At 32.2% G+C, this 21,362-nt stretch overlaps 1 protein-coding gene across 2 annotated transcripts in view; it reads left to right on the top strand.

The window, feature by feature from the left end:
* The window catches only part of NECTIN3 (nectin cell adhesion molecule 3), a 130,966-nt gene that overhangs the window by 63,617 nt on the left and 45,987 nt on the right, over positions 1–21,362 (top strand). The window contains exons 6-7 of one of the 2 annotated variants that reach the window (XM_036850016.1): positions 17,639–17,777; positions 19,935–20,019. In XM_036850016.1, coding sequence (XP_036705911.1) covers positions 17,639–17,777; positions 19,935–20,019 — 224 coding nt within the window. Of the gene's footprint in view, positions 1–5,440; positions 6,400–17,638; positions 17,778–19,934; positions 20,020–21,362 lie in introns of those variants that run through there. The other variant, XM_036850015.1, reaches the window with a different exon arrangement.

The raw sequence follows: 21,362 nt of genomic DNA, 5'->3' as shown, positions 1-21,362 counted from the left end.
CTCACAAGAAGATTAGAGCTTTGTACATCTCTAGCTAGTCCTTTCTGCCAACAGCAGTGCTTTGGTGTAAATCTATTAGTATATTAGTCTCTCTTTCTTCCCTTAGAGGTTTTTTTATTTAAAAAAAAAAAAAGGGAATCTTAAAGCCACAGGAAATCCATATTTAAAATGTGGCTACCTAAGGACCGATTACTTTTTATTTCTGTTGTACAAAATTTGGTGTGGGATATTACTTGTAAATCCTAGGCTCAATGTGTTCTAATTATGTAATCATTTAAATATCAAGGCTCAATTTTGGCATCTTATCTATTGGTGATATGTTAAATTTATATCTTTGGTATTCAGGGTCCATTTCCCAGTACTCGTGACTTGTGTGTCCCACTGCCTCTTAGTGATCATTAACCTCCTATGTAGAAGTATAATATGTATTCAGAACTGAGTTCCTCATCTTTCTTCTGCCTCTTGCCACCGAATCTCTTTCTCCAGCAGTCTTTGTTTGCCTTTTCAGTTATTGGTAGCTCCATCCTTACATTTGCTCAGGGCATGAAATCCTTGATACTTACTCCTGATTTTGATTTTCCTCTCATACCCCACCCCATCCATCAACAAATTGATGTGAGCTCTCTCATTATGTTATATACAGAACCTTACCAATTCTCCACTTTTGTTGCCAGTATTCTGGCACAAACCATCAGGCAACCCTTACTTCACTATAGAACAGCCGTTTAATTTTCCTACTTTTCAATCTGTCATCAGATGAGCAGGCAGAATAATCCTTTTAAAGGGCATGTTGGATCACGTCAGTCCTCTCCTCCAAACCTTCCATGGACTTCCCATTTTGCCCACAGTGAAAACCAAATCTTTACAGTGATTTATAAGCTCTGTACATGTTATGGCCCTAGATTATCTCTCTGAGCTCACCTCTTGTTATATCCCTTGTACACCTGGCTTCAGCCACCCTGGCCACTTTGCTGTTCTTTGAACAGAACAGGCACATTCCTGCCTCAGAGTCATTGCACTTTCTGTTTCCACTGCCTAGAATGTTCTTCAGATACCCTCATACCTCTTTCCCTTCAGGGAAAGAGATATTTGTTCAAATATCACCTTCACAGCCATATTTAAAATTGAAACCTCTCTCTTCTCACCCCTTTACTACTGTCTGTCATTCTTCTCTGCCTTATTTTTTCTCTACGGTACATATTACCATGTGACATACTACATATTTTATTTATATGCTTGCCTGTTTTTACCCCCACTAGAACATATGTCCTAAGAGGGCAGGAGTTTTGTGTGCTTTAATCAATACTATATTCTCACCCTCTGCAGCAATCTTTAGCACATAGTAAGTGTTCAGTAAACTTTTGTTGCATGCATGAGTACATTTGAGAAGAAAATAAATTTACATAAATGCAGACTCTGAATTTTTTATTCTTTCCTGATTATTTTTATTTATTTATTTTTGACAAAGGTACTAATATACCACTGATGATAAACTTTACATATTTTAAAATCAACCTCTACTAAGTCTTATAAGAGTGGAAGCAAAATTTTGAGTAAATATGAAAAATCACAGTTAATTACCACTGAGTACTTCAGAAAAAGATAGCATTATATGAGATGGTTTTCTTTAAGTAATCATCAAGAATTAGACTTTAATTTTCTGTCCAGAGTCTTTAATACAGTATACTGTACTGAGTTTAGTTAGCTCCTCTACGAGCTTCTTAGTGTATATCATGTATCCTAGATACAAATTGCTTTCCCCAACTGACTATTAAAGCCTACTAGTAGGCTTTTATCACAATAAAAGGCCATAACTTATACAGTAAATGATCAGAAAGTTAATCTTTTTCATTGTGAGTTATATGTACCCGTTTTCTTCTAGGAAAACATTTTAATCTCAATAATAAAATTTATATTTTAAAATTTCATAAGTGATATTTTAAAATATTTGTCAAAGGAACGTATGCTATGACTGGAGGCTAAAAAGTTCTACCCACAACAGAATAGAATTAGCAACTCTGAGGGAAATTATTTGAAATTTTGTTATATATTTTCCCACATTGGCATAAGTTATTGTGCAAGAGGTACAATATTCAAGATTGCAATATTCAACTTCAGTTATTACTCATGGTGATACAGTGGCTCTTTGTCCAGGACTAACCGACTGCTTGAAATTGTGTTTTTCTAGTTACTTTTGGTGTGTGTGTTTTTTCCCTAATACCTCTTACATCTCTGAGACTAGAGAAGCAAATTTTCATATATCACTTAAGTTCCTCATGCCTAAAAATCAAAGTATATTCCTATGCAAATCTTGAATTTCAAATCATATCATTTGAATGAATTTCAATCCAGACATATCAGACACACTTAATTTAGCAATCCTTCAACTTTAACATTTATAGATTTTGTTTATTTAAACAATTTATATAGTCTAAAAGAAAAGGGAACCAATTCATTCAGTTTTTTTAACACAGTAATTATTAGGCTAAAATATACTTTATAGCTACAGAGGTTTTACTGGACTGTTCATTTTCCTATTTGGCAGAACTCGTTAATTTGAAAAAGAAACTTAAGAAGCTGTGTGTGGAGAACTCAGAATCTACTAGTTTATTACATTTGTTATATATTTATTTATCACATTTAGTAAAGAATATAAAAAAAACTGAATAAATAAGGAATGCTTATTTATTTATGGGAAGGATTTGTAAATCATGATAAATAAGTAGCTATTAGTGATTACAAAATTGTCCTCCTGCCTCCTTACACAAAGAATGACTCTCACTGTAATTATCTTGGAGCAGAGCAAGAATTGGAAAACATGAATAAATGTCTCATGTGAATCGTGATATGTCCATTGCTTAAGATACAAAATATAACGTTTAACAGTAGTCCCTCTTATTAATAGTGAGGCTATGCTATTTTTTAAAATTTATTTATTTTATTTTTGGCTGCGTTGGGCCTTCATTGCTGTGCGCGGGCTTTCTCTAGTTGAGGCGAGTGAGGGCTACTCTTCGTTGCGGTGCGCGGGCTTCTCACTACAGTGGCATCTCTTGTTGGGGAGCACGGGCTCTAGGCGCATGGGCTTCAGTAGTTGCAGCACGCGGGCTCAGTAGTGGTGGCTCGTGGACTCTAGAGTGCAGGCTCAGTAGTTGTGGCGCACGGGCTTAGTTGCTCCGCGGCATGTGGGATCTTCCCGGACCAGGGCTTAAACCCGTGTCCCCTGCATTGGCAGGGGGATTCTTAACCACTGCGCCACCAGGGAAGCCCTATGCTGTTTTTTTTACACTAGTTGAGGAGGGGCTGGTAAGTTTGAAAATTTCTAGAACTGCTGACAAAATAAGATTTTTAAATAGATTTTTTTGGGTTACTCTTTTTTTGTTGTTAGATTTTCTGAAAGTTGTATTTTGTTAAATCTCAGTTAAATACACAGTAGATGTCCATTTGTGTTCACATAAAGAACATTACAAGTAGAAGTAAATGTCAGTGATTTTTTCTTTTTAAGAATACTTCGTAAAAATGTACAGTTATGTATCATATTTGGTGAGAGCTCAGGTGTACATGTACTATTCTGAGAAAAATACCATTTCATTAAGAGCTATCAAAAACTTTAAAAATTTTATGTGCACAAAAATGTGTGAATTTTAAATCATTAATTAGGTGATTTGTGCTTTTGTTTAAACATGCTGATGCCTGTTTATTATAACACTTTTTCCTTTGGGAATCATTGTAAAGATGACATTTAATATGTAAAACTTCCATTAATCCTCCTCCTCAGAAAATACATGAGTTGTCTTATAAATGATTAATTTTTAGTCTGTTTCTTTAATATCCTGGTTCTGTGAAGTTGGATTATATGAGATTTTACTACTTTTATAGTAGAAATGATCCTGCAATTTCACAATTTTTTTTTTAAGATTGAATTTGTGCAGCTAGTGAATTTGTTCTCACAAATTAAAATTCTTCTTTGATTTATTTACTTACATATAATATGGTAACTAATTCACTTCAAGGTACTTGACTGGATTGCCTGTTATATTGGTTTAAACTCATAGGAAATTACTTATAATGTACTTGTTACATTTTACACTGTACTTGCTAAAGTTTTACTACATTCTATACATATGGCATTCCGTGATGAAACCTGTTTCAGTAAGTATTTTTCTTTAGCTTGTAATTTTAGAATAACTTACCCCATGTAGATTTAGTATTTTTCTAACAATCACTTTTTAAAAGCTCTGTCAGTACCACTCATTTAAAAAATAATTATAGGAGATTACCATTTGGGTCATTTATTTTTTATCAATGAAGACATTCAAGATTTTTAAAGTCATCCTTTCTTCAAACTCTAGAATTTTGTGTAACATGACCTACAAATACCACTTAATTGATAATTAACCAATCTTTAATTTTTACTATTTATGTTTAGTTGCTTTTTAATATTAATGGCTATTTACTCTGTAATCTAATGGCAATACACAGGATCATTTGCATCTAATATTTAAGTATCATTAGAATGTTCTCTCTAAAATATTAGCTGCTCTTTCTGAGACTCCATCCTAAAGCAATGTGACATTGAATTTTGCAGACATGGTTGAAATTTCTCAATTTCCTAAATGTTCAGATATCTTGCCCATGGAGTATAGACATGATGATGACATTTTTATAACACTATATAGTTTATAACATGTTTTTACTTTGTCTATTGGTCTCATTTGATAATAATAGCCCATCTGGCTAACATAGTTTAAATATGTGCTTTTTATTTTTTAAATCACTAAATAATGGTATATACTACATATGTCCTTTCTAAAAATTAAAGAGTTTTCTTTATTTAAGGAAAATATTTTTGAGAGAATTATTAAGTCAACAGCTTATACTATGGCCACTTAACAAGAATCTATAGTTTTTCATTCTTTTAAAGATAAGTTTAGCTCTTACAAAAATAAACTATATTAGGTAAAGATGGATATCAAGAAAACATATTTTAATTTTTTCATTCTTTTATTTTATTATTCTGTTATTTCCTTGTGCTACTGGCTAAGAAAATGTACATTTGAATGATTCGATTTAATTTTTTAGTAATGATAATTCTTAAGCCAGCTGTATATAGGACACTTAAATAATAGTCTTAATTTAAAAGAAAAAGTATTTCTTAGAATACAATATCACGCTTAAACTTGGAATAGAATAATTTAGGATTTACGCCATACATAATTTTTCATTCCCTTTACATAATTGGTAACTGACTAAGTCAGTTTTGTTATTTTTTTTTACATATAGAAGTATCACTACTTTCTAATCTTAAATTAAGAATGAAAAACTATTGTTACTATGAATATATTTTCATTAACTGTGCTGTCTTTTCAACTTGCTGCTGAATCAGCCTGCATTGACATTCTTTGCCTTTCTGTGTCTTGTCTATCTTTACCGTTTCCATTAGATCCTCCTACTACTACCACCCTTCAGCCTACAATTCAGTGGCATCCCTCAACTGCTGACTTCGAGGATCTAGCAACAGAACCAAAAAAATTGCCCTTCCCATTGTCAACTTTGGCAACAATTAAGGATGACACAATTGGCACAATCATTGCTAGTGTAGTGGGTGGGGCTCTCTTCATAGTACTTGTAAGTGTTTTGGCTGGAATATTCTGCTATAGGAGAAGACGGACGTTTCGTGGAGACTACTTTGCCAAGAACTACATTCCACCATCAGATATGCAAAAAGAATCACAGATAGATGTTCTTCAACAAGATGAGCTTGATTCTTACCCAGACAGTGTAAAAAAAGAAAACAAAAATCCAGTGAACAATCTAATACGGAAAGACTATTTAGAAGAGCATGAAAAAACGCAGTGGAACAATGTAGAAAATCTCAGTAGGTTTGAAAGACCAATGGATTATTATGAAGATCTAAAAATGGGAATGAAGTTCGTCAGCGATGAACAGTATGATGAAAATGAAGATGACTTAGTTTCACATGTAGATGGTTCCGTAATTTCCAGGAGGGAGTGGTATGTTTAGCAGCCACTAAATGTGACTTAACTGTGTACAATGTTTCATTCATACTAGTTGATCATTTTCAGATTGTTCATACTTTTTCTTGAGGAATAATAAGCTTTTCAACTTGATTTTCAAGCTTACTTTTTATATTCTAATTTGACAAATGGAAATGTAAAATCTGGGTTCAGTGTATCTGAGCTGCTTTACAGTTTTTTTTTCAATGCTGTACTACTGTCTCAAGATTTAAATTTTAATGCAGAGTACTTTATTGGTCTGAGGCACACAGGTAAGAAGAAATGTCAACATTAAATGAATGACTTTTTTGGTACAAAAATTAAAAAAAAAGGAAACTACCTTGGCATTGTGTATTAAATGTTTACCTAAGACTATAATCTCAAGTAAAATGTTTGTTAAACATATACCTCTCAAAATTTATCACCACTAAATGATACTACATCAAAATTGACTATAAAACTAATTCAAGAAATGTTTCTGTATATTTTTAGTATACCAAAAATTCAGCCTGATGAAACACCTTTTCTTTTCAAACATTATTTTCTCTGTTTCTATACAAATGGAATCTTTACCTCTGCATTTTAATGAGCCTTGCCATAATTACTGTAGAGTGGCTTTTCAAAGGTATTTTGTTGCACTAAAAACTGTGGTAGTAAACTCAGTGAACATGATGTGTGGAAGAGCATAATTAGCTGATCAATATTTTTGTCCAAAATACATACAAGAGTAATAAAAACATGCCTTTTAAACATGATAATTACTATAATTTTTTCATCTCTGGAGGGCAATGCTTATATTGTCATGTGAACATAGGTTTTGGTACATGAAGTGGTAGTTTTGTTTTAATGATTTATGTCCTAAATATAAGAATAATAATGAAAAGATGGTACATAGTTTAATAGAGTACAGAGAGAGCATTTCAGTATATGGAAAACCATGGGTAAAACAAGCATTGGAGTACCATTTTTAGAAATGAGACAAATATTTCAGCCAAGAATCTGTGCAGAGAATTTTGTAGACCATCTTGTTTTAGTCATTTATTCTTGATGTTGTTCAAATGGATAAATATATAGGAAAAAAATAGAATAAACTTGGAAATTTGAGATTTAACAAGAAAAAATCTGAATTATAGAACCAATCACTAGCACTTGCTGATGGATATTGACAAACCATCCCCCTTTTCCTCCTAAATGTATGTATGTGTTTCAAGATTTTTGTTTTTTCCAATTAAAACTGGAAACATCATGAGGTCCTTTTGTTTTGTTTTTTGTTTTTTACATAATTAAGTATATCCTTTCCAAAAATCATGTATCTTTTGAAAAAGAAATCTTACCTAAATCTTCAAAAGTGGATCTTCTTTGTTAGGTAATTAAATTGCTTCTACAGTGGAGTCCTATACAATTATAATGATGACAACTATTTTGAAGACCAAAGAATATGTTTTATCTGTTGATGATTCATTTGAAAAAAGGATTGTGTAGAATTGCCTTAGGTGTTTTGCCAGGGAGTTGAAATAGAAGTTAGCAGGAGAATCATAAATTAAATAACTTATTTTGTTAATAAAATGGCAAAGTAGGTCCTTTTTTTTCACCTTCCCAATCCTCATCAAATCTAAAAAAATGGTTTTATAAGGCAAAGTTCTAACATGTTCATAGAATTTTGCAAGTAGTGAAGGCTTTATTCTCAGTGATTATAACCTAGTTTCCTTTATTTTAACTAGCAGTATTTTGTGGAAGTTTGAAATCTATTTTATTTCTCTCCCTCAAACACTTAGTATAACAGTAAAGTGTTGGTTAAGGATACAGTTAAGTTCACTGATGTCTTGTTAAAAATATTTGGTTTAAATATGGCTAACCACTGACCAATATTAAGACTCTTTGGTCCCAATCATCGGAAGAAAAACTTTCTTGATAATACCTTACGATCGAAGTGACTTTATTTTTTTATTTAAATGTTAGCAATGATATGGCCATAAGAAAGATGAGTCTAAAACTTTTTTCCATGGAAGATGCAAATTTGTGGCTTCTTTGAGCAAAATATGCTCTTTAGAATAGTGGTTTGAAGTGTCATATGAATCTGAGAACGGTAATCCCATTTAGAATATTGTACAAATCACAACTTGAGTCTAATCTTAAGGAAATTAGCAATGTATTCCAAGAACTGTATTTTAAAATATAAATATCTACTTAGTGATCATGAACTTTCTTTTAAATAGTGGCCATTGTGTGGTTAGGGTTTTTTGTTTAGTTTTTGTTGGTTTTTGTTTTGTTTTGTTTTTGGCAGTAGAGAGTGACATGGAACACTGCAAGTGAGTATTTGATATATTCTGCATCCTTTCTAAATCATTTGGCAAGCTACTAAAAGACTTCAGAATTTTAAGAATATGATATGATACTAGTGCTTAAGACTTTCTGAAGCATTGCACTGTTGTTTATTAGAGCTTTATGTATGTTTACTGTACATAGAGACTTGTTTGTAAACATAGTCATATTAATAAACAGTTTTTTTAATTACTTTTTGAATATCAGTAATGTGCACAGCTAATTGATGTATTGAACTCCTGCTCTCTTCTTTGAAAAGGTAGAAGAATAGTTTTACTTTATTTTGGCCGTGTTTATATTTATTACCTTTATATTTGAACTGGTTTTTCATTTTTGTGTTCACTTTAGAGTTTTCTTTCACAGTGGTTAAAGTACTTCAGTGATACAGTGGAGATGAATTCAACTCTTTGTTTTTCCCTTTTTTGCATTTTTATTAAAATATGTTGAAACTTTAATAGGCTAGGGGTTGACTTTAAAAGTGGTATTTGAGAAGTACTTTATAGTTGAAAGATTTAGTATTTTACCATGTGCCTGAAAGGTTTCTGTTTGATAAGTCTAACATTAAAGAAACCATTAGGGTTTTTCAGTAGTAGGTATTGCTTCTGATAGCCATATATAGGAAAGTAATAATGGTAACCTGGCTGAATGTTAGCATAAGGGGCTATAGGAAGTACAATGTATAGGTGCAGAAATTGAGAGAAATATAGCAATATTAGATGCAAAAACATCTGATTTTAGTTTGATTTTGCTTTTGGTAAATACTGCTGAAACAAAGTATGAACAAGAAGTTGTTAATGTGTGGAAGTAATCAATGTAAAGTGTAAGAAAGGAAGAAATGGTACCCATATTGATTCTTTAATTCTAACAGGGGAATGATTTACAGATTGGATTGTTTTTCCTATTTACTTGTTAATGTATCATCCATAAAAAGCTCTTTTCTCAAATTTTTGATATATTGAGATATATTTAGTTTTAATTTGTACCAGGGATTTTTTTTTTTTTTAACCAAGTTACTTATCAGGTGGTAGCCCCAATAGCCGTTCAATAAATCTTTAAATAAAAGTTTTTTTAAAAAATTCTTAAGAGGCATATTTCTGTTACAAGCCTATGGCTCTGGATTACCTTCTTTGTCCGCATTATAATTTTTGCTGGAGAGAGAGAGAGTGTGTGTGTGTAACCTAGTTTCCTTTAATTAATGATGTTTTGTGGAATTAGAAACCTATTTTATTTCTCTTTCCAAACAAGACTATATCAGGTTAAGGATACACTTAAATAAAGTTTGAGGAAGCATCTAAGTTGGCATGTTAACCATTATAAAATTTACTTTTAATTAATCATATAATTCCTCTCATATATACATATCATCAGTATGTATATACATTCTCCACAGTCATGAATTATCTTCTCTCTCTAGTCCTAGCAGTTAAAATAAATTTTAAATGTTAGCTGTGACTTTGACGTAAGTCAAATTTTTATATATTAGCTTTCAGTTTGGAATTAACGCATTTCATAAAATATTTTTTAAGTTGGCGTTTAGTGTTTTTAACTTGTTGCTTGTGAGCTGCTTTGAGTAGGAATGACATTGTTTCTTATTGTTTGTAGTTACCTTCTCCCTGTTCCTCATTTCTGACATTTAAAATTATGGTACAGGGACTTCCCTGGTGGTCTGTTGGTTAAGACTCCACGCTTCCACTGCAGGGGGTGCAGGTTCCATCCCTGATTGGGGAACTAAGATCCCACACGCCACGCGGCTCGGCCAAAAAAATAAAATAAAATAAAAATTAAATAAACACTGTTATAAAACCTAAAATATTTTAAGATAAAATAAATTAAAATTTGATACATTTTTCCCCCTAAACTTTAAACTATTTTAGAGCAAGCAGCAGTTTTTTTCAAATAACGTACAATTTGACTGGATTAAGTTTGGTTTCATTCTTGTTATACCAATAAAAATTCATGCATGAAAGAATCTTTGGAATAGTGTACAGAGTATACCAACTTTTCTGTGTTTTTTTAAAAAATTGTTTCTGTTTATGCATTTCTGTTTTCTTCTATTCCAGTAAGCTGCACTTTTTTAAAGTACATGTCTACTTTGAGTTGAGTAGTGATAGGTTTCCATCAAGAGCTTGAAACCAAACATTGCTTACAAAAGCTTTTGCTATATATACCTACCCTTGGGGTCATTTCTTTTCTTGAACCTTGATAATAGTTATTTTATCATGTTCATTTCAATTTTGAAGGATAAAATATGATTTTTGTGATGTTTTATTTCACTTGCCTTTTAGTTAATAGCTGCTGTTTGTTCTGGCTGGGCACTATGGATGAAGCCTAATGAAAGTGAGTTTAGCAGAATAACTTTAAAGTATAAATCTCAAAACTTGAAAATAATTCAAGGCCTTATTTCCTTTCATGCATAATACTTCTACATAGACATGATACCTAATTTCACAGTCTCAGTTATGAGAAATATCTCAGGGAAAACCTAGTCTTGAAGGGACAGTTTGATCTAAAAGCTAGAGGAAACAAGGCATAGAGGCTTTGACCTTCCTGTTTAAAAAAAAGTTATTATTAAAAAATATGCAATAGTAAGACAGAATAATGAAATGAATGTTCATGTACCTGCTTCAGTTATTGTCAGTTCATGGTCAGTCTTGTTTTATTTAAATTTCTGTCTATATAATCCCTCCTGCCATTAGTTCATCTGTAAATATATCAGTATGTAGCTCTAAAAGTTAAGGAACATTTAGAAAAAGTAACCACAGATTCATTACCACACCAAAAATGAATAATTCCTTAATATCAAGTATCCAGTGAGTGTTCAAATTTCTAATCATATATTTTTGCAGTTTTAGCTAGTAACCAAATGTGATCCATACATTGGTTGGTTGAGATGTCTTTTAATCTGTGTGTTCTCTGTGTGCTGTTCCCCACTCCCGCACTTTTCCCATGCAGTTTTTTTGGTGAAGAAACAGCTTCATCTGTCCTGCAGTTTTCCAGTTTGGATTGTGCCAGTTGCTCCTCTGTATTTTCTGTAAGTTGACAGATCTAGAGCCTTGATAAGCTTAAGGTTTAATTTGGGGGGCAAGGTTACTTCAGTGGTGGTATGTTCCTCTATCAGAAGGCACATAGTCTTTACCTCGTTTTCTTTCAATATTAGCAGGCATTTAATGCTCAAAGCCTAGATGTACTAACAGGGAACCTACATAATTTCTAGATCTATTAACTGTGTTTTTTTACCGTACCATGTGCTTTGATGTCTTAATAATTATGTTCAAGCTGCTCCCTTTACCTGAAATACCCTTTCCTCCTTTTGCCATATTGGGAAACCAGTCCATATTCAAGGTCCAGCTCAAATTATAGTTTTATGAAACTTTTCCCTTTAGAATTAATAATTGCTGTTCATAATTCTTTTTTATCAACTTATATCTCCTCTATTGTAACCTCACATTTTATTCTAGTTATTATCTTCTTTAGATCAGTGCTCTTCAATACTCTTGACTGTGCCTATCAGTTAAAAATTAGTATGTACTCCTAATACGTATAAGTTTATAAACTATATATGTGCTACCATAGAATTTTGCTATATGCATTATAAAATATTCAAAAAAGACAAATTTTTAATCTGCTGAAATAACTTTTAAAATACTAATTATTTTCACTAAAACAGTAATATTTGGGTAAACAATATAATTGTGCTTCATTTTAAAAGTTAACTTTTTTTCTTGCTAAAACATTTTTGAGAAAACCATACAATTGAATGTGCTTCATTTTTTTTTAATCTTGGTTTTATACTTTTTGATTCAGTGATTCAAAGTTTTAAGTCCACGTTGAGTATATGTTAACACTTGTTTTTAGGTATGAAAGCTAAGCTACCTCTTGAAAACAAGTAGATTCAAATGAAAGAAGTTCATTGTTGGGAACCTTAACAGTTTTCATCCCAACTACTGTTTTTAGAGCTAGTCTTCATGTTCAGGGTGTTTGGTTTTTCAGTATCATGATAATCACCACTCACATTAGCTATTTCAGCACAGTATGGGTTTAGTGTGAAGTTTGTTGTTAATAAGAGTGAATATAAATTTGTTTTATTTGGTTTCTAAATGTATTTGATTGGGGGGGGTTTGATTTGTCACATCTGATTAGATTGCCATGGTTTTATTTCATAATGTAACTGGTAAAGTTTATGTATTAGGAAGAAGTTATTTGCATTGCCATTTTTGTGGGGTTTTGTTGTTATTTGTGCCTACATTATTGGTGTTATCTTACATTCTGTCAGTTCTTTGCAGGAATGGCATTTACTTGGATTAAATGCCTACTAGTATATAACACGGATTAACAGATACCCTCACTTGGTTTATGAGTCAGATGTTCACCTGTCAGAGCACGCATGTCATGCCTCCTTTACATTTTTGACTTTTAGTTAAATCTAGATAAGTTTTTAGTTCATTCAGCTGAGCTCCCATACATCACAATATGTCTGTCACAGGATGCTATGTTGAGAGGGACAACCAAGTGAAGATGTAACTGTTTACTTACTTTCATTCTGGAACTGTCCCACTCCACACTTCCTATAGGAAATTTTGGGTGCCCTGTGTGGCAGGGTGCCACCTGACAAGTGGACCAACTAGGGCTACCAGTGCCTATCCGTACTAGTACAATGGTAATTTTTATTAAATGCCCTCTCCCTCTCTTTTTTTAGAAAAGTGATGATTTCTTCCTATACTTAATTGGAAAATAAATATTTTTATGGATTCTCTGACCCTACCTTGAGGCTTTTGCTCTATTGTGAGGACAGGAATTGTGTAAAATTTATCCTTGCATTCCTAGCACAAGGCCTGGCACATGTTCGGTTACTATTGGTAATTTGTTGGATGAGAAGCTGAGGAGACTGTCCTGACCCAAATAGAGGACTTTTATTAAAAAATAGTGAGATAAATATTTGGATGGATATAAAGGCTTAGATGTCATATTGTAAAGATAAGCATTAAAACAGCTATTGAAAAATAAAACAGTGGGACACATGGGGAAAATTTGGTAATACGGTAACATGTATTATGGGAATATATGAATTTAAACCCAAATGAAAGTTGGGAAGATAAGTTTGTAGGGTATTACATTAAGCTGTGAATCAATCCATGGCATCACAGAAGTTTTGGTGGAGGAAATGAAGAAAAAGAGAGATGAAACTTAACATCTCAGTTGTTGGGATTTGGTGTTTTAATGTAAGTGTAAAAAGGGACTATGGATTTCTGTACTCACCCATTTTAAATGGTTTTAGCAAATTGCCAGAAACACGTATTTTAGTGTATGGAATAGTATTTAACTTTTTTTTTTAATTAATTAATTTATTTATTTATTTTTGGCTGTGTTGGGTCTTCGTTTCTATGCGAGGGCTTTCTCTAGTTGCGGCGAGCGGGGGCCACTCTTCATCGCGGTGCACGGGCTTCTCACTGTCGTGGCCTCTCTTGTTGTGGAGCACAAGCTCCAGACGCACAGGCTCAGTAGTTGTGGCGCACGGGCTTAGTTGCTCCGCGGTATGTGGGATCTTCCCACACCAGGGCTGGAACCCGTGTCCCCTGCATTGGCAGGCAGATTCTCAACCACTGCGCCACCAGGGAAGTCCAGTACTTAACTTTTAAAAACTTTATAATGCCTCAGTTTCAGATGTGAATCAGGTGAGCACATATTTGAATAGCCTTTACGTAGGCTTTATTCACTTGTATCAGAGTGATAACAAAGATAAACTTTAATTCAGTTTAATATCTGTAATATTTGTGTATATTTTTTCAAAAAATAATGAAAGTTATTTCTCATGTCTGTATTAAATTTTTTGTATGATTTGTAACTGATTTTTGATAGCTTTCTCCATAAGACATATGCATGGTGTCTTTTATTATGGATAGTATACTTTGGTTGTATTGAGGAATGCTGTTTTTCTGTTTTTGGAGGTGAGTTTCCAATGTATATGGGTTAATAAGCAGCTGTGATAACAGAAAGATGTTCTTTTGGGAGACATGCACCAATCCTTTAATACTAAATATTTTAATGCTTTTGTCTTTTTGTTTTCTGCTGCTTGGAAGCATACAATTAGATTTAGTAGAACATCTCCTTAGGTGATGGTAAGGTAATGTTGCTTCATGTCAGTCACTCAGTAAACTATCTTAATGTTTAAAAATGCCAAATTTTTATACATTTGCTTAGTTAAATTTTTTTTTTCCTTGTGGTTTTGTTGGAATATAGAGTCTATGTAGATTATGAGGACAGGGATGTGGGGAGGCAGTGATGGGGCTAAATTCTCAATTTTCGTCAAAATTCTTTGGCTTGAATGCAAGAAACTTGAGCTCTTCCTTTGCATTTCATACTAGTGTTCATCACCCTTTAATACTTTTAAAATCTTAATACTCTTGAATATATTATTTCTTCTTTTCTCAGTAAGTTGAAGAATCAGAAAAGGAAATATGATATATATGTCATATATGTACTTAATCAGTTTACCTATGTAGAGTAAGATATCCAATTGGTAAATGGACTCTACCTAACTTTTCTTCCACTTCCTCATTTCAGCACTTACTAGCCTGTTCCAGTACTAAGAAGAGTTGTGCAAAAAATGTTAGAGATGAATAAAGAATGAATGGAACCAAGTGAAATACATATGCTCAAATTAAGATAGAAGGAAGAGTTACAGTATACATACAGTCAACTCTCAGTTATGGAATTCTAGAGCTAGAAATTAGAAGACTAATGGGATAGAATTGGATAAGTAGACCGTAATTTAAATGTTTAAAGAATAGTATCTATATAGACTTGAGAATTACTTCAGGATATTAAAAATAGTATATATTCAGAGTTGGGAATTACATTAGGATATTAAAAGTCTGATTTTGATTTATTACTTACAAAGCACTACCAAATTAAATATTATTGCTAAGATTAAATGAAAGGCTTTCTTGTAGGAGGTGTGAGGTTTGATGAAGAATTTATAATGATGTGTTGGGATTGAGTGATATATATATATATATATATATATATATATATATAATGATGTGTTAAGATTGAGAATCTTAATTTGGGCTAATTATATTCAAAGAGTAACCTGAGTTTCTGAAAAATAATTTCAGAAGTATTACATAAATATGGTATTAACTTTGTCATTATCATCAAAATAAGAACACCCAAATTTAAATTCTCCACGCTTGGGCAAAAGTGATAGGACCACTTTATTCCTTAGCAAAAGAAAATTTTCCATTAAAGGGAAATCTTTAACTAGTGTAGAATAGGTAGCATACTTGATACATTGGGATTTTTTATTTTTGCCACTGACAAGGTGTATGACCTTGGTCAAATAACCTTGGTCATGTAATCTTAATAGGTTTCAATTGGCCTATTGTTAAAAACCGAATACAAAACTATAACTTACATGGTGGGAAAAGTGATAGTGTAGAAGAGAAGACTGGCCCTACATCATCCCAAGTCTTTTTTCTACATTTATAAGAGCAGAGTAATACTTGACTGGCTTGGTTTTCAAATCTTTTTCTCATGTAGCACATATTCAAATGGAGTTAGTAGTGATTAGAGAAATGAGCAACAACACGAAGATAAACCAGATATGTATTAGCAAATGAGGGTAACATCCTGAACAATGAAGCTGGTTATATTGTTTAAAATAATTGTATATTTTTAGATTCTATTCAGTATTTGAAAGATTATCAGATTGGGTTCCTTGGCGCTCATTGGTATAAGATTTTTAGTCTAGAATGAGGCTAATAAAATGAACCATTAATAAACAAACCCAAGATCATTAGTTTGCTAAAGAAATTTTTATAATTGGCAAGAAAGTAAAACATTGTTTTTAGCAATCTAAAACACCACATGAATCACATTTTAATATGAACAGTCGGGAAATGCTTCTAAATACACTATGCATGTGTTTGGAAATACCATGATGGTAAGTAGGTGAAACATATTTCAAAACTGATAGTGCTTAATTCTATTTAAATTTGTCATGTATGGATTCCAAGAGTAATTGTAATTATTTAAGGGTGTATATGAATGTCAATTTAATTGAAGACTAAGAGCTCTGCATTTCCAAATAGGGGACCCAAAAGGAGAGACTACGTTAGATGTTGCGAAAAACCATTCTTTCCCAAAAAGGGCTTACAGGTGGAGGTTTCTATCCTGCCCTAACCTAGCTTTATTTCACCCTGTGTTCTCTCCTATTCATTGACTCAGTGACCTTGGGCAGAATATTTAACTTTAGAATAGCAGTATCTTCATTTATAGAATGTTACCTTTAATATCTTTCTTACTGGTTAGAAAGATAAAATCGTGTATATTGAAGGTTCTTTGTAACTGATGGGTCGCTCCACAAAATTCAGTTATTGGATTTAATATGGCTGAAATTGTCAAAATAATACCTACACATAAGGATTGATGGTTTTGTCATATCCATAATACTTATATTTGAAAATAATTTTAGTAAATTCCTTTAATTGGGAGTTCATAAAGTAGGGTGACTTTTTTTAGAATTGTGTGAAATGCTAAGTACTAAATATGTTTTTAACATCCTTCCTTATAAAATTTTGTGGTGCAGACTGGAAAAGAGAAATTGGTATTCAGAAATGATAGAGTGTGTCTATAGCCAGGAGACAGGGAAGAATTTACATAATTTTGTAGTATAGACACTATCTTAAAGTGTAATTTGTATTAAATGTGTGTGAATTAAGGGAAGTTATCTGCAGCAAGTACCGTTTTAATAATACTTATATTTTAAAATCTTAGATTTTGCAATGTCACTTTTTGACTATTAGGTCTGGGATATTTTCTGTTTTTTAGTGTTGTTTTCCCTTTCTTGAAGGTTTTTGGTTTCTTTCATAGAATTTCTTTTAATAGAATGAAAGGTAAAAATCTATTCAATACATTGTTGGCTAACTCCATTAAGGAATACTGAATTTTTTGTTTTTTTTATCACCTTTTAGAGTAATAACTTAGTTTTCATCCTTTTCTCTATCTTCTTTTCTCATCCAGACATTCTTTGCCCGTTGACAGTAGATTCACTCATTGATACCTGACTGGGGATATTCTTTTCATAACTTTAAAAAAGTAAAGTTGGAGTGCTAAAGTGACATCTTGCAAGGAATAAATGTGTTAGCATAATGCTACAAAAAGTAATGAATCAAATTTGGGGTCTTCTAAGCTTGTGGTTGGATAACATACTTAATCAGTCCTTGCACATTGTAGAGATCAGAGGACACAAACTCAAGAACTCTTAAAATTGTTTGAAAAACCTAATTTTTGTTACTTTACAGAGGTTCCACTTAAGCAGACCTCTTCTATAGCTGTAGCTGGAGCTGTAATTGGAGCTGTCCTTGCCCTTTTCATCATTGCCATCTTTGTGACTGTGCTGTTGACTCCTCGAAAAAAGAGACCATCCTACCTTGACAAAGTGTAGGTAAATTTTTTGCTTGTGTTCAACTGTGAATATTCAGTATGTGGCAGTCTTTATCTTTACAGCTACTCATATGAGAAGTGTCTGAGGGATGGAAGTAAAGATACTGTTAGGTCTTTGTAAGATGACTGGTTTTGTCAGAAAGTCTGACTACATTTTGGTAAATAAACAGTTGCAAGGGGCTGCTAGAGACAAATATATTAGACACCTTTTTAACCTACAGTATATTACATATCTTTCCAAATGGTAACATAATGACTCTATGTTGTCCTGCCTTCTGAATAAAAATGCAGGTCTTCCATGAAGTAGTTGAAAGACAGATATAAAAAATCTTAGAAGTTTAAATTACTTCTTTAAATTGTTTATGCCTGTCTTATGTATAGATATAACTAACTTTCAACTGCCAAAAGTTATTTAATACATTGAGTTTTAAAGCTTTTATCTTAAAGAAATTTGGTTTTGGTGTATTACAAAATGTGCTTTTATTTAAAGAGAAAGCAATGTTTTGGACCTAATCATGAGATAGAATTATAAAACAGAAATTGCACTCTGTTGTATAATCAAAAGACCAAAGTCCCAGTTCACTTAATTCCATCAGCAGCTTTTGTTGCTTCATCTGTGAAATGTGAATAATACTTTTCCTGCTTACCTCATATGGCTGTGATAAGAGTAGAATAAGATGATGTTTATGAACTGTGAAGTTCTATACAAATGACATTATTTCTTGTGTGGTTATTAATGTTTTTATATGAGGACATGAGGCTGGCTCTGAAAGAATGTATTTCTTCTGTCTTCATAAATGCTTTGTGTATGTCTCTGCCTCTCTAATCTGGCACAGTTAGAGCACTGATCTTTTTGGATTAAGGACACCTGGGTGTTAGCTCTATTACGATCAAATTAGTGGTATGATCATGAACGAGTCACATCACCTCCATGAACCTTGGTTTTCTCACCTAAATAACTTATGGCATCTTGGAGCTATACATTTGCTGTGATTTTTGTCACATTAAAGGAAATAATTACTTCAAATAAAAGGACTATAAAATACCCTTTTAGTCTAATACCTGTAAGACCAGATTCCTCTAATATTTCAAGAGCATCTAGCTTATGGTTAACTTCATCTTAGTTGCCAAATTATCTCAAGCTTTTCTATAATTTCGAAAACATAATTTACTAGTAGGCTAGTAATTACATCCATGTAATCATTTTATATATTGTTTGAATTCTGTTCATTTAAAATATTATTTCATGCCCACATGGAGAAGTGAGAATTTGTAATTTCTTTGGCCTCTATAGCTTTCATCCTCTTTATCTTTTAATATAGGTAAAATTTTTATTTGATTTACTGATCTCAATTACTGAAAATTAGTTATCTGTGATCTTCAAAAGTAGGAGAATATATGAAAACTTATTTTCTAAAATGCAGAGAGCTACAAGATATATTTAATTCTATTTTTGTTGTAATGCAACAATTTAAAAATATATGAAAATACTTTTTTTTAGTAGATTAGGTCATTTTGGCAAAGATAAATGCATTCCCCAAGGATGTAATGGTCTCTTTATTTATTTCAGGTGCCAAGATTTATAATGGTTTGTAGATTGAAAATCTTAATTTACATGATGAATATTCTAAGAATGACCATGGCTTTTGAAAACTAATTATGGAAGTATTTCCAAAATATAGTATAAACTTTTTTTTTCATTATCATTTTAAGATATAGTCTTTTGAATCACTTTTATGATACTTGGAGGAAAGTGTTTTCCATTACACATGTTTGACTATATTTAAAATGTTGGTAGGCATAAGTCATATATAAAGATGTGCAGTACTTAATTAATCATATACTAGATTACTTGCTTAATAATAATGTTCAAAAAATACTTCTATTTGCTTCTTTTTTTAATTTTTCAAAGAATTGTTTATTTCAGATTAGTCCTAAACATTAGAACCTTTAAAACCAGTTCACTTTTTTGTTCCAATTATGATTGATTAATGGAAATGTAAGAACTGAATTAAACATGTATGCTAATACAAATATTAGTATGAGGAAAATATTCTCAAAACTTAAGCGAATCTTGAATGTTTCCCCCACCCACCTTTTTTTTTGTTTTTTTGCTAAAAGTGGCAATCGCATTTTTTAAACTTTTTAATGCAGGATCGACCTTCCACCCACACATAAACCACCTCCTATGTATGAAGGACAGTCCCCCCCTTTGCCTCAGAAAGACCTTCTATATCAGGTAAGTGTTCCCGAGTACACGTAAAATAAAATGAAATAAAAAATATTAAGCAACGTATATTATTTGTTTCAAAATATTATCTAGTCATTATACATTAAATATTACATAATAATATATAATCATTTCTCTGAAACATTCAGGGGATCAAATTTAGTCTACAGATTGGTAAGAAAAGAAGTTATGGCCAGTATAGGTAAGACAAATCAACACTGTCTTAGGAGTACAAATATTTACTAAAAGCTTATGGCTGAAGACTTATTGTTAATAAAGTTTTACTGACGTACAGATCCATTGTAAAATATGCATTTTTATATAAAATAAAAGGTAGAAAAATTGAATGGTAGGGTATAATGTATGATGGAGAGGTTTTTCCTTGGCATATGTATTTTATTTTTGTTTATTTTTCAGTATATGCAAGGTTTTCAGTATATGCATCTAAGTTTTAGCATTCCTTTATTTAGCAACAAAAGGTTTATATTCCAATTTAAAATTCTGGGCATGAATATTGGGCCCCATTTTACACTTACGATAATTTAAAATTTCTTTTGGAATCAGTTTACACTAATTCGTGTGAAAGTATTGATTCAATGCTTCTGTCTTAGATTCTATATCTAGATTAATATGCTCTACTTGGGAAAGTTTAAGCCATAATGCTTTTATTCTTAACTTTAATTGTCTTGTTTTTGCTTTTTTCCTCTATCACCCATGCAGCCTCCTGGGGCTCTAACCCTGTATTGGGGTTTTATTACCTGTGACACTATAATATTTTTCTCCTAAATTATGTCCTGTGTCTTCAGCTTGAGTAAGGCAAAGGAATATTTCTGTTAAGATGTTCTCAGCTTCCGTTCCTAGGTTGACCATATAATCAGTCTCCTGCCTGAGCATGGGGCAGGGAGGAGCATTCCGTGGCATGTGCACTCACTGACAATGGGCACCACCTTTGTCATCTTGCACAAGTTTGGTGTCTTAGGGATGAAGATGCGCCATCTTTACAGAACTCTTGTTTTCACATAAAGAATATAGCCTCACATCTTTTTTGGCAAATAAATTAACTTGACAAGTAGTGTGAAATGTCAACAAAATATTTAGCTAAAGGTGTTGTTAACTGCTGCAGATGGATAGCTGTCTTTCTTCCTCCACAAAGCTAGTCACTAACTGGAGGATTTCTAGATTTAGGTGTGGGAATTTTTTAAGAATGTTATTAGTAATTTTTTAGTACAACTCTAATTGCATGTAATTTTATTCTTGTCCTTAAAATCAGTTTATTTACTTGTTATTTAATATTTTCAAATTAAATATTTACGAAAGCTTATGAATTGAAAAAAAGTTATTTGGCTCAGATC

Source organism: Balaenoptera musculus, chromosome 4 (assembly GCF_009873245.2).
Source record: "Balaenoptera musculus isolate JJ_BM4_2016_0621 chromosome 4, mBalMus1.pri.v3, whole genome shotgun sequence".
Classification (NCBI taxonomy): Eukaryota; Metazoa; Chordata; class Mammalia; order Artiodactyla; family Balaenopteridae; genus Balaenoptera; species Balaenoptera musculus.
This window is presented reverse-complemented; position numbering and strand designations above follow the sequence as displayed.